This window comes from Ovis canadensis, chromosome 3 (assembly GCF_042477335.2).
Source record: "Ovis canadensis isolate MfBH-ARS-UI-01 breed Bighorn chromosome 3, ARS-UI_OviCan_v2, whole genome shotgun sequence".
Taxonomy (NCBI): Eukaryota; Metazoa; Chordata; class Mammalia; order Artiodactyla; family Bovidae; genus Ovis; species Ovis canadensis.
In genome coordinates, this window is record NC_091247.1 from 170,902,730 (window position 1) to 170,916,055 (window position 13,326).

At 36.8% G+C, this 13,326-nt stretch overlaps 1 protein-coding gene across 1 annotated transcript; it reads left to right on the forward strand.

Annotated features, from left to right (window-relative positions):
* The first annotated feature begins 4,863 nt into the window (after window positions 1-4,863).
* On the forward strand, window positions 4,864-5,820 carry LOC138438298 (olfactory receptor 9K2-like). The gene has a single exon (XM_069586470.1). It carries the CDS (start codon window positions 4,864-4,866, stop codon window positions 5,818-5,820), a length of 957 nt encoding a protein of 318 aa, XP_069442571.1.
* Window positions 5,821-13,326: the final 7,506 nt, after the last annotated feature.

The following is a 13,326-nucleotide window of genomic DNA, read 5'->3' on the forward strand; positions in this document are numbered from 1 at the left end:
AAAGAACAATGATCATAGAAGAAATAAATAAAATAGAGACTTTTAAAAATGGAAAAGACTAATGAAGCAAATATCTGATATTTTAAAAGATAACAAAATTGATAAGCTTTTAGCTAGACTCATAAGAAAAAAGAGAGAGAACCCAAATCTATAAAATCATAAATAAAAGTGAAGTTACAACCAACACCACAGAAACACAAATTATAATAAAACATTACTAAGAAAAACTGTATGCCAATAAAATGGACAATTTAAAAGAAAAGGACAAATTCCTAGAAATGGATAATATCCTAAGACTGAATCAAGAAGAAATAGAAAATGTGAACAGACTGATTGCCAGTAAATAAATTTAATCAGTAATAGTAGCCTCCCTACAAACAGAATTCCAACAAACAGCTCTGCAGGCGAATACTACCAAACATTTCAAGGAGAGTTAACACCTATCCTCAAACTATTCCAAAAATTAACAGTGTGGAGATTCCTTTAAAAACTGGAAATAGAACTGCCATATGGCCCAGCAATCCCACTACTGGGCATACACACCAAGGACTGAAAGAGACTCGTATACCCCAATGTTCATAACAGCAATGTTTATAATAGCCAGGACATGGAAGCACCCTAGATGTCCATCAGCAGACAAATGGATAAGAAAGCAGTGGTACATATACACAATGGAGTATTACTCAGCCATTAAAAAGAATACATTTGAATCAGTTCTAATGAGGTGGATGAAACTGGAGCCTATTATACAGAGTGAAGTAAGCCAGAAAGAAAAACACCAATACAGCATACTAACACATATATATGGAATTTAGAAGGATGGTAACAATAACCCTGTATGCGAGACAGCAAAAGAGACACAGATGTATAGAACAGTCTTCTGGACTCTGTGGGAGAGGTCGAGGGTGGGATGATTTGAGAGAATGGCATTGAAACATGTATATTATCATATATGAAACGAATCACCAGTCCAGGTTCAATGCATGAGACAGGGTGCTCGGGGCTGTTGCACTGGGATAACCCAGAGGGATGGTATAGGGAGGGAGGTGGGAGGGGGTTCAGGATGGGGAACACATGTACACCCATGGTAGATTCATGTCAATATGGCAAAACCAATACAATATTATAAAGTAATTGGCCTCCAATTAAAATACATAAATTTATATTTCAAAAATCAAACAAAAATTAAAGAGGAAGGAACAGCTTTCAAACTCATTCTATGAGGCCAACATCACCCTGATGACAAAACCAGACATGATACCACAACCAAAGAAAAGGCCAGCATCATGTTTAACATAGATGCAAAGTCCTCAACAAGATATTAACAAAAAAATTTGGAACATTATATTAAAAGTATCATACACCATCTTCAAATGGGATTTATCCCCAGCATGCAAGTATGTGTCAGTAGCAACAATTTAATCAATGTCATCACCTCCTATAATTAAAAATAAAAGCTATATGATCATCTCACTAGATGCACAAAAGCTTTTAACAAGATTTAATATCCATTATGACTAAAATGATCAACAATGAGGGTCTAAAAGGACTATATGTCAACATAATAAAGGTCGTATATTACAATCCCCCAGCCAACCTCATACCTAACATTGAAAAGCTGAAAATGCTTCCTCTAAAATTAGAAATTAGACAACGATGATAAAATAAAAGAAAAGAAAAAGAATCTGAATTGGAAAGAAAGAAAGAAAACTGTCACTGTTTACAAAAAAATATACTATATAGAGAAAATCATAAAGATGTGATCAAAAATCTATTAGAAATAATATATGAATCAATAAAGTTGCAGGATAAAAAAAATATATGCAGAAATCTGTGTAACATAGTGTTTCTGTATACTAACAGTGAACTATCAGAAAGAGAAAGTAATAAAAATTCAATTTACAATTGCATCAAAAAATAAAGTACCTAGACTTGAATCTCATTAAAGATGTAAAAGATCTGAACTAGAAAAACTAGAAGATGCTAATGAAAGAAATTGAAGACATTGCAAACAAATGGAAAGATATACCATGTTCATGTATTGGAAGAATTAATATTATTAAAATGACAATACTATGCAAGGCAATCTGTAGATTCAATCCAGTCTCTATTAAAATACCAATGGCATATTTGGACAGAACTGCAACAAGTAATTCTAAAATTTGTATGGAAACACAAAAGATCCCAAATAGCCAAAATTGTGAAAGATGAGTAAAACTGAAAGTATTTTGATCCTTTATTTCAAATTATACTACAATGCTAAGTAATCAAAGCAGTATGGTACTGGCACAAAAATATACACATAGGTCAGTGGAATAGAATAGAGTCCAGAAGTAAGTCCAGGTTTATACATCAATTAATCTACAATAAAGGAGGAAGAATACACAATGGGGAAATACAGGTTCTTCAGTATATGGTGTTGAGAAACCTAGATAGATGCAAAAGAATCAAACTGGTGTACTTTCTCATACCATGTTCAAAAGTAAATTCAAAATGGATAAAAACATAAATGTAAAGTCTGAAACCACAAAACTCTTAGAGGAAAACATAGGCAGTAAACTCTTTGACATCAGTCTCAGCAATGTATATATTTTGAGGAAGAGGATCTGTCTCTGGCAAAGGAAACAGAAGCAAAAATAAACAAATGGGACTACATCAACCAAAAAGCTTTTGCAGAGTGAAGGAATCTTGGAACAAAATGAAAAGGCAACTGACTGCATAGGAGAAAATATTTGCAAACAATATATCTTATAAGAAGTTAATCGAAATATGCCCCAAAAAACACACATACAACTCAACTTCAAAAACAAAGCTAAACAAAAAAGGAGCAAAAAGCAATCTGATTAAAAGCAAGCAGAAGATCTGAATATCCATTTTTCACAAAGACGTAAGACTGTCAACAGGCCTTAACTAACCTTAATTAGTATTTTCCTTTCTAAAATATCTAAACTGCTTTCTCTTCCTCTACTAGTTAAACTTTTGCTAATACTGTATTATAATAAAAGAAGACCTAACCCACATCATTTTGCTGTCTATACACTTATAAAACCCAGATAAAATCTAAAATGCTTTTTTTTAATTTAGACAATTATTTTCTAAAAATTAAATTAAATTATAAAAATATTTAGGAAAAATGGCAGTCTTAGAAAATTAGGCTTGTTAAGTAGCATATTATGACTGTGACTTGAATGTAGTCTTTCAGTCACTGTGTAGTTTTGAAAGAATTTTCAAATATAGATCCTGATCTTAAACTATTTTTACAAAGGATTTTTGTTAATGTATTGAATACTATCATATCTTCCAATATATTCTCTATTTGTTTTGTATTTAAATATAGGAATACATAGAATTATCAACCATTATCTCACTTTGAATTTGTGATTTAGTGGGTGTTTGTCATATCATGAAATACACCTACATTAAGAAGCATAGATAATTACAAATTAAAGTGGAATTTTTTTCTTTTTAAAATACTTTAAATACTTATCTAAAACTTTTCTCATATGCAAACTTTTAAAGCTCTTTTCTGTGCTTACCAATATGTATGTTGAGATAATACCATAAAGTTTTTCTTTGTCAGTAAAGAAATTAGAGTCCAAAAATATTTCCCAAAGGATATACACAACTATAGAAGGAAAAGTTCCTTGTATTTGGACTATTATTAAACTGTTTGTACTTGCGGTTATTTCAGTCCTCATGGACAACAGCCCTGGAGTCTACACTTATGTCTCCATAATTGATTTCACGATTACGCCTCTCCCAGTGGAATCCATCATAGAGGATGAGTAAAAGCTCAAAGGTAAAATACCCTTGAAAAAGGTATCAGAGATTTTAAAATAACTGAGGACATTAAAAACACCACTTTTGATTCACTAGCTCATGATCACAGACTCTGGCTGACACAAGGTTGCTGTGATCTTTAAATATCCATAGTTATCCTTACTTTAAGACATATGAGGTATACTAGAATTCAGGAAAGGGATTTCCTTTATGTATATCACTTGTTTACTTTCTTTATCTAAAGAGTAGGATCTCTTGAATTGATGCAACCTTGGTAGAAAGTTGTTCATTGCAGTATAAGGATTGGAATATTCACCAGCTTCTCTCTTTGCTTTTAAAGAGAGGGCCAAGTAATTATGACATTTTTTTAAATTAAATAACTATTAATGGAAGTTCAACACTTGTAATGAAGCAATTAAAATTCATGTATTTGGGGGAATGACTTTGATATGAGAAAAGGAACATATGTTTAGTAGTAGAATTAGAGAACTTTATCTACTCTTAGTGCTTTTTTATTTTACTCAACATACCAATATTGTCTAATTACATTGTTTTCAAAGATGGTTCCAATAACAATGGAAACTAAATATATTGAGGTAAAAAAAATAAAAATATTTCAAATATTTTTAATACTCATGTAATGACACAAATACTGACAGCTGTCATAATGGCTATAAACACCATAGAGATTACATGCAATATGCTTATTTTAGATAAGATGTAATACTCCTAATTTGGATAAAATAATTTTTAACAATTAATATAGTAAGAATAGAAATTCAGAATGTGAGTGATCTTAGAAAATAAACTACGCTAATTTCTTACAGAAATCCTTGCCAATGTATAATTTAAATAAAATAACCAAATAACTTCTTTCATTGCTTAATAGAATAACAATTCCTGAAGTTTAATAATATCCAAATCCAAATTCATGCATTTTATTGATGTTAAAATTGTTTTGTATACTTTTTCTCATTAATAAGTAAATAATGTATAGCTACATTTAAGAGAGTACTGATGAATTGATGACTCAAAGTCACAATTTCATTTCTTTTGCCTTCTGCCTCTCAGCAGGTGTCTGCCATGGGTGACAGGGGAACAAGCAACCACTCAGAAGTGACTGACTTCATTCTTGTTGGCTTCAGGGTCCGCACAGAGCTCCACATTCTCCTCTTCCTGCTATTTCTACTTATCTACGCCATGATCCTTCTAGGAAATATTGGCATGATGGTCATTATTATGACTGACCCCCGGCTGAACACACCAATGTATTTCTTCCTAGGAAACCTCTCCTTCATTGATCTCTTCTATTCATCTGTTATTGCACCCAAGGCTATGATCAACTTCTGGTCTGAGAGCAAGTCCATCTCATTTGCAGGCTGTGTGACCCAGTTCTTTCTCTTTGCTCTCTTCATTGTGACCGAGGGGTTTCTCCTGGCAGCCATGGCTTATGACCGCTTCATTGCCATCTGCAACCCACTCCTCTACTCTGTCCAGATGTCAACACGTTTCTGTGTTCAGTTGGTGGCTGGTTCCTATTTTTGTGGCTGTATCAGCTCAGTTCTTCAAACCAGCATGACATTTACTTTATCCTTTTGTGCTTCTTGGACCATTGACCATTTTTACTGTGATGACCGTCCACTTCAGAAGATTTCTTGTTCTGATCTCTATATTCATAAGTTGGTTTCTTTTTTCTTATGCAGCATTATCATTTTGCCTACCATAATTGTCATTATTGTGTCGTATATATATATTGTATCCACAGTTCTAAAAATACGCTCCACTGAGGGGCGAAAGAAAGTCTTCTCCACTTGCAGCTCTCACCTAGGAGTCGTGAGTGTACTGTATGGTGCTGTATTTTTTATGTATCTCACTCCTGATACATTTCCTGAGTTGAGTAAAGTAGCTTCCTTATGTTACACCCTAGTCACTCCTATGTTGAATCCTTTGATTTACTCTCTGAGGAACAAAGATGTCAAAGAAGCTCTGAGAAAGAGCCTAGAGAAAAGATACTTTAATTCTATTTTTACAGTGATGTAAATGAAAGTCTTGGGAATTATAACAACTTGGGGAAGCAACTGGTTAAAAAGTTGTACCCATTGATCTTAGAAATATTTAATCATAAAGTTTTCATTTATTAGAATTCCATGTACTTACAGATGAAAAGTACATTTGCACTATGGTTTGCCTATTTTGTTCAAGAATGGAATGACTTTCTCTGTGCTTCATCTTCATTATGCTTGCGTTAGTAACATTTGTTAGGTGGATATAAATGTACTTGGTAGAGGTAGCACAATCTAATGTAATAAGCAAACGAAATATCATATTTACTGGAGACACGTAAGTAACTCTTAATTGCCCAGAAGCTAAATGAATTTATTTCATGGTTTCTCTGACTTGAATAATTATATATCCCCATCATTTGAATATTTATTAATCTGATAAATTACTTTTGGATTTCCTCCCTTTTTATAAGAAAACTGTAAGAAAATAAACATGAGTAAATTTAATATTTTGTTATATGTGCCTTAGTGGGAATTCTTTTATCAATTCAATATTTATTGAATTTTGATGTACTCTTTGCCCTAAAAATATTCCTAGGTATAAATAATTTCTCTAGTTGTTCAGTTCAGTTCAGTCGCTCAGTCGTGTCAGACTCTTTCTGACCCCATGAATCGCAGCACACCAGGCCTCCCTGTCCATCACAAACTCCCGGAGTTCACTCAGACTCGCGTCCATTGAGTCAGTGAAGCCATCCAGCCATCTCATCCTCGGTCATCCCCTTCTTCTTGAGGTCACAGTAATTGAGAGGAAATAGCTGACTAAAGAGCTGATATGCCACATGTTCAGCAATACGTGAACGGTGAACTCCCTGATGTTCAAGCTGGTTTTCGAAAAGGCAGAGGAACCAGAGATCAACTTGCCAACATCTGCTGGATCATGGAAAAATCAAGAAAGTTCCAGAAAAACATCTATTCTGCTTTTGTGACTATGCCAAAGCCTTTGACTGTGTGGATCACAATCAACTGTGGACAATTCTGAAAGAGATGGGAATACCAGACTACCTAACCTGCTTCTTGAGAAATCTGTATGCAGGTCAGGAAGCAACAGTTAGAACTGGACATGGAACAACAGACTAGTTCCAAATAGGAAAAGGAGTATATCAAGGCTGTATATAGTCACCCTGCTTATTTAACTTCTATGCAGAGTACATCATGAGAAATGCTGGACTGGAAGAAACACACCTGGAATCAAGATTGCTGGGAGAAATATCAATAACCCCAGATATGCAGATGACACAACCCTTATGGGAGAAAGTGAGGAGGAGCTAAAAAGCCTCTTGATGAAAGTGAAAGAGGAGAGTGAAAAAGTTGGCTTAAAGCTCAACATTCAGAAAACAAAGATCATGGCATCAGGTCCCATCACTTCATGGGAAATAGATGGGGAAACAGTAGAAACAGTGTCAGACTTTATTTTTGGGGGCTCCAAAATCACTGAAGATGGTGATTGCAGCCATGAAATTGAAAGACACTTACTCCTTGGAAGAAAAGTTATGACCAACCTAGATAGTATATTCAAAAGCAGAGACATTACTTTGCCGACTAACGCCCGTCTAGTCAAGACTATGGTTTTTCCTGTGGTCATGTATGGATGTGAGAGTTGGACCACAGCCTTCACAAAGAAGGCTGAGCGCCAAAGAATTTATGCATTTGAACTGTGGTGTTGGAGAAGACTCTTCAGGGTCCCTTGGACTGCAAGGAGATCTAAACAGTCCATTCTGAAGGAGATCAGCCCTGGGATTTCTTTGGAAGGAATGATGCTAAAGCTGAAGCTCCAGTACTTCGGACACCTCATGTGAAGAGTTGACTCACTGGAAAAGACTCTGATGCTGGGAGGGATTGGGAGGAGGAGGAGAACGGGACGACACAGGATGAGATGGCTGGATGGCATCATGGACTCGATGGACGTGAGTCTGAGTGAACTCCGGGAGATGGTGATGGACAGGGAGGCCTGGTGTGCTGCGAATCATGGGGTCAGAAAGAGTCCGACACGACTGAGCAACTGAACTGAACTGAACTGAAACCCAGTGAATAAAAGCAAATATAGAAATACATATAGAGTACAGTAGTTAAAGATGAGTGATCCAAATGATCAAGGAAAATTTCAAAACTTCCTAAAATTTAGTTCTTGATTTTAATGCACAAGAGAGGGGGTAAGAGAAACTTAAAAGGAAATTCATGGAACTCATACAGACCTATATAACAAGACAAGGAAGATTTCTTTTATTCTGCAAGCAGCAGAGAAGCACTCTGGATTTTTAAAAAGATATATTGTGTTTAAATTGGTATTTTAGAAAAATTGCATTTTAACTTTCAGTTCACTTCAGTTCAGTCACTAAGTCGTGTCTGACTCTTTGTGACCCCATGAATTGCAGCACACCAGGCCTCCCTGTCCATCTCCAGCTCCGGGAGTTTACCCAAATTCATGTCCATCGAACCAGTGATGCCATCCAGCCATCTCATCCTCTGCCATGCCCTTCTCCTCCTGCCCTCAAACCCTCCCAGCATCAGAGACCTTTCCAATGAGTCAACTCTTCTCATAAGGTGGCCAAAGTATTGGAGTTTCAGCTTTAGCATCAGTCCTTCCAAAGAACACCCAGGACTGATCTCCTTTAGAAGGGACCAGTTGGATTTCCTTGCAGTCCAAGGGACTCTCAAGAGTCTTCTCCAACACCACAGTTCAAAAGCATCAATTCATCAGTGCTCAGCTGTCTCCACAGTCCAACTTTCACATCCATACATGACCACTGGATAAACCATAGCCTTAACTAGACCTTTGTTGGCAAAATAATGTCTCTGCTTTTGAATATGCTATCTAGGTTGGTCATAACTTTCCTTCCAAGGAGTAAGTGTCTTTTAATTTCATGGCTGCAATCACCATCTGCAGTGATTTTGGAGCCCCCAAAAATAAAGTCTGACACTGTTTCCACTGTTTCCCCATTTATTTGCCATGAAGTGATGGGACCAGATGCCATGATCTTTGTTTTCTGAATGTTGAGCTTTAAGACAACTTTTTCACTCTACTCTTTGCTTTCATCAAGAGGCTTTTTAATTCCTCTTCACTTTCTGCAATAAGGGTGGTGTCATCTGCATATCTGAGGTTATTGATGGAATACGGAATGAAGCATGGCAAAGGCTAATAGAGCTTTGCCAAGAGAATGCACTGGTCATAGCAAACACCCTCTTCCAACAACACAAGAGAAGACTCTACACATGGACATCACCAGATGGTCAACACCGAAATCAGATTGATTATATTCTTTGCAGCCAAAAATCGAGAAACTCTATACAGTCAGCAAAAACAAGACTGGGAGGTGACTGTGGCTCAGATCATGAACCCCTTATTGCCAAATTCAGACTTAAATTGAAGAAAGTAGGAAACACCACTAGACCATTCAGGTATGACCTAAATCAAATGCATTATGATTATACCGTAGAAGTGAGAAATAGGTTTAAGGGACTAGATCTGATAGAGTGCCTGATGAACTATGGATGGAAGTTCGTGACCCTGTACAGGAGACAGGGATCAAGACCATCCCCATAGAAAAGAAATGCAAAAAAGCAAAATGCCTATCTGGGGAGTCCTTACAAATAGCTGTGAAAAGAAGAGAAGCGAAAAGCAAAAGAGAAAAGGAAAGATATAAGCATCTGAATGCAGAGCTCTAAAGAATGGCAAGGAGAGACAAGAAAGGCTTCTTCAGCGATCAATGCAAAGAAATAGAGGCAAACAACAGAATGGGAAAGACTAGAGATCTCTTCAAGAAAATTAGAGATACCAAGGGAACATTTAATGCAAAGATGAGCTCGACAAAGGACAAAAATGGTCTGGACCTAACAGAAGCAGAAGATATTAAGATGAGGTGGCAAGAATACACAGAAGAACTGTACAATAAAGATCTTCACAACCAAGATAATCATGATGGTGTGATCACTCACCTAGAGCCAGATATCCTGGAATGTGAAGTCAAGTGAGCCTTAGAAAGCATCACTACAAACAAAGCTAGTGGAGGTGATGGAATTCCAGTTGAGCTATTTCTAATCCTGAAAGGTGATGCTGGGAAAGTGCTGCACTCAATATGCCCGCAAATTTGGAAAACTCAGCAGTGGCCACAGGACTGGAAACAGTCAGTTTTCATTCCAATTCCAAAGAAAGGCAATGCCAAAGAATGCTCAAACTACTGCACAATTGCAGTCATCTCACACGCTAGTAAAGTAAAGCTCAAAATTTTCCAAGCTAGGCTTTAGCAATACGTGAACCCTGAACTTCCAGATATTCAAGCTGGTTTTAGAAAAGGCAGAGGAACCAGAGATCAAATTGCCAATATCTGCTGGATCATGGAAAAAGCAACAGAGTTCCAGAAAAACATATATTTCTGTTTTATTGACTATGCCAAAGCCTTTGACTATGGGGATCACAATAAATTGTGGAAAATTCTGAAAGAGATGGGCATACCATACCACCTGCCCTGCCTCTTGAGAAACCTATATGCAAGTCAGGAAGCAACCGTTAGAACTGGGCATGGAACAACAGACACGAGCATGTCAAGTCTGTATAATATCACCCTGCTTATTTAACTTTTATGCAGAGTACATCATGAGAAATGCTGGGCTGGAGGAAGCACAAGCTGGAACCAATATTTTAACTTTGGGTAGACAAATATTCATGGAAGAAGATAATAACAAAAGCCTCTGATTATCCAAATGAGAGGTTATGATTGTTTTAATGATAGCAGTCTTACATGAGACAGTGAAGAGAGGGAATATATTTAAAACCATGGATAAACTAAGCTGGATATTGGGATGGTTAATAAAATGAGATCTGGTGGAAGTTGATAATCATTTCAATGTTTAAGAATCTCTCAGTGGGAAAATGCTGCCTCATAAAATAAGGAATAAAATGCAATTAATAATATTTAATCATTAAGAGTTAAGAAAATTATTCCAGAACTCAGACTGAGCTTTCAAATTCTGCTTTTGCCTATGTGTTCCAAGGTCAACTGTCTTGACTTTGCAGAAACTCTTCTCAGTTTAATATAAAATTACTAATGTCTAATGGGCAAAGACCCTGTGCCTGGGATTTAGATGAGAAGTAACTGAAAAGAATTAGGAATTTCTTTCATTGAAGGTTTTTTCCATCATAGGGCTCAAAGTGTTGCATGAAAGATTTTTTATTTTACACATGAAAGAATGCTATTTAATATATGCCTAATTTAAGATTCAGAAAACTAAGATCATGGCATCTGGTCCCATCACTTCATGGCAAATATGGGGAAACAGTGGAAACAGTGAGAGACTTTATTTTTCCAGACTCCAAATCACTGCAGATGGTGATTGCACCCATGAAATTAAAAGACACTTACTCCTTGGGAGGAAAGTTATGACCAACATAGACAGCATATTAAAAAGCAGAGACATTACTTTGCCAACAAAGGTCTTTCTACTCAAGGCTATGGTTTTTCTGGTAGTCATGTATGGATGTGAGAGTTGGACTGTAAAGAAAGCTGAGCACCTAAAAATTGATGCTTTTGAACTGTGGTGTTGGAGAAGACTCTTGAAGAGTCCCTTGGATTGCAAGGAGATCCAACCAGTCCATCCTAAAGGAGATCAGTCCTGGGTGTTCATCGGAAGGACTAATGTTGAAGCTGAAACTCCAATACTTGGCCACCTGATGCTAAGAACTAACTCATTGGAAAAGACCCTGATGCTGGGAAAGATTGAGGGCAGGAGGAGAAGGGAGTGACAGAGGATGAGATGGTTGAATGGCATCACCGACTCGATGGACATGAGTTTGAGTAGGCTCCAGGAGTTGGCGTTGAACAGGGAGGCCTGGCGTGCTGTGGTTCATGAGGTCGCAAAGTCGGACACGACTGAGCGAATGAACTGAACTGAACTGAACTAAGTAACTTAAAGGCTACACTTGTCTAAACAGTCTTACTTCTTTAAAATCATCTTGTGATGTCCCATTACATTTATAATTATAGTTGATTGCAGTGTCATAACTAGTAAGATTTTCTTAATTTAAAAAATAATGCTGACAGTATTGAATCTTCACTCATCTGCTACTACACTAACAGCAATTATGTTCAAAAGTTTCAGCCTATTTTTATTTTTTTAATATAAATTTATTTTAATTGGAGGCTAATTACTTTACAATATTGTAGTGGTTTTCCCATACATTGACATGAATCTGCCATAGGTATACATGTGTTCCCCATCCTGAACCCCCCTGCCTCCTCCTTCCCCATACCATCCCTTTGGGTCATTCCAGTGCACCAGCCCTGAGCATCCTGTATCATGCATTGAACCTGGACTGGCGATTCATTTCACTTATGATAATATACGTGTTTCAATGCCATTCTCCCAAATCATCCCACCCTTGCCCTCTCCCACAGAGTCCAAAAGACAGTTCTATACATCTGTGTCTCTTTTGCTATCTCACATACAGGGTTATTGTTACCATCTTTCTAAATTCCATATATATGTGTGAGTATACTGTATTGGTGTTTTTCTTTCTGGCTTACTTCACTCTGTATAGTAGGCTCCAGTTTCATCCACCTCCTTAGAACTGATTCAAATGTATTCTTTTTAATGGCTGAGTAATACTCCATTGTGTATATGTACCACAGCTTTCTTATCCACTCGTCTGCTGATGGACATCTAGGTTGCTTCCATGTCTTGGCTATTACAAACAGGGCTGCGATGAACACTGGGGTACACGTGTCTCTCAATTCTAGTTTCCTCAGTGTGTATGCCCAGAGGTGGGATTGCTGAGTCATAAGGCAGTTCTATTTCCAGTTTTTTAAGGAATCTCCACACTGTTCTCCATAGTGGCTGCACTAGTTTGCATTCCCACCAACAGGGTAAGAGGGTTCCCTTTTCTCCACACCCTCTCCAGCATTTATTGCTTGTAGACTTTTGGATAGCAGCCATTCTGACTGGCATGAAATGGTACCTTATTGTGGTTTTGATTTGCATTTCTCTGATAATGAGTGATGTTGAGCATCTTTTCATGTGTTTGTTAGCCATCTGTCTTCTTTGGAGAAATGTCTGTTTAGTTCTTTGGCCCACTTTTTGATTGGGTCTTTTATTTTTTTGGAATTGAGCTACAGGTGTTGCTTGTATATTTTTGAGATTAGTTGTTTGTCAGTTGCTTCATTGCTATTATTTTCTCCCATTCTGAATGCTGTCTTTTCACCTTGCTTATAGTCCTTTGTTGTGCAGAAGCTTTTAATTTTAATTAGGTCCCATTTGTTTATTTTTGCTTTTATTTCCAATATTCTGAGAGGTGAATCATAGAGGATCCTGCTGTGATGTATGTCAGAGAATGTTTTGCCTATGTTCTCCTCTAGGAGTTTGATAGTTTCTGGTCTTACAGTTAGATCTTTAATCCGTTTTGAGTTTATTTTTGTGTATGGTGTTAGAAAGTGTTCTAGTTTCATTCTTTTACAAGTGGTTGACCAGTTTTCAAAAGACTGTCTTCTCTCCA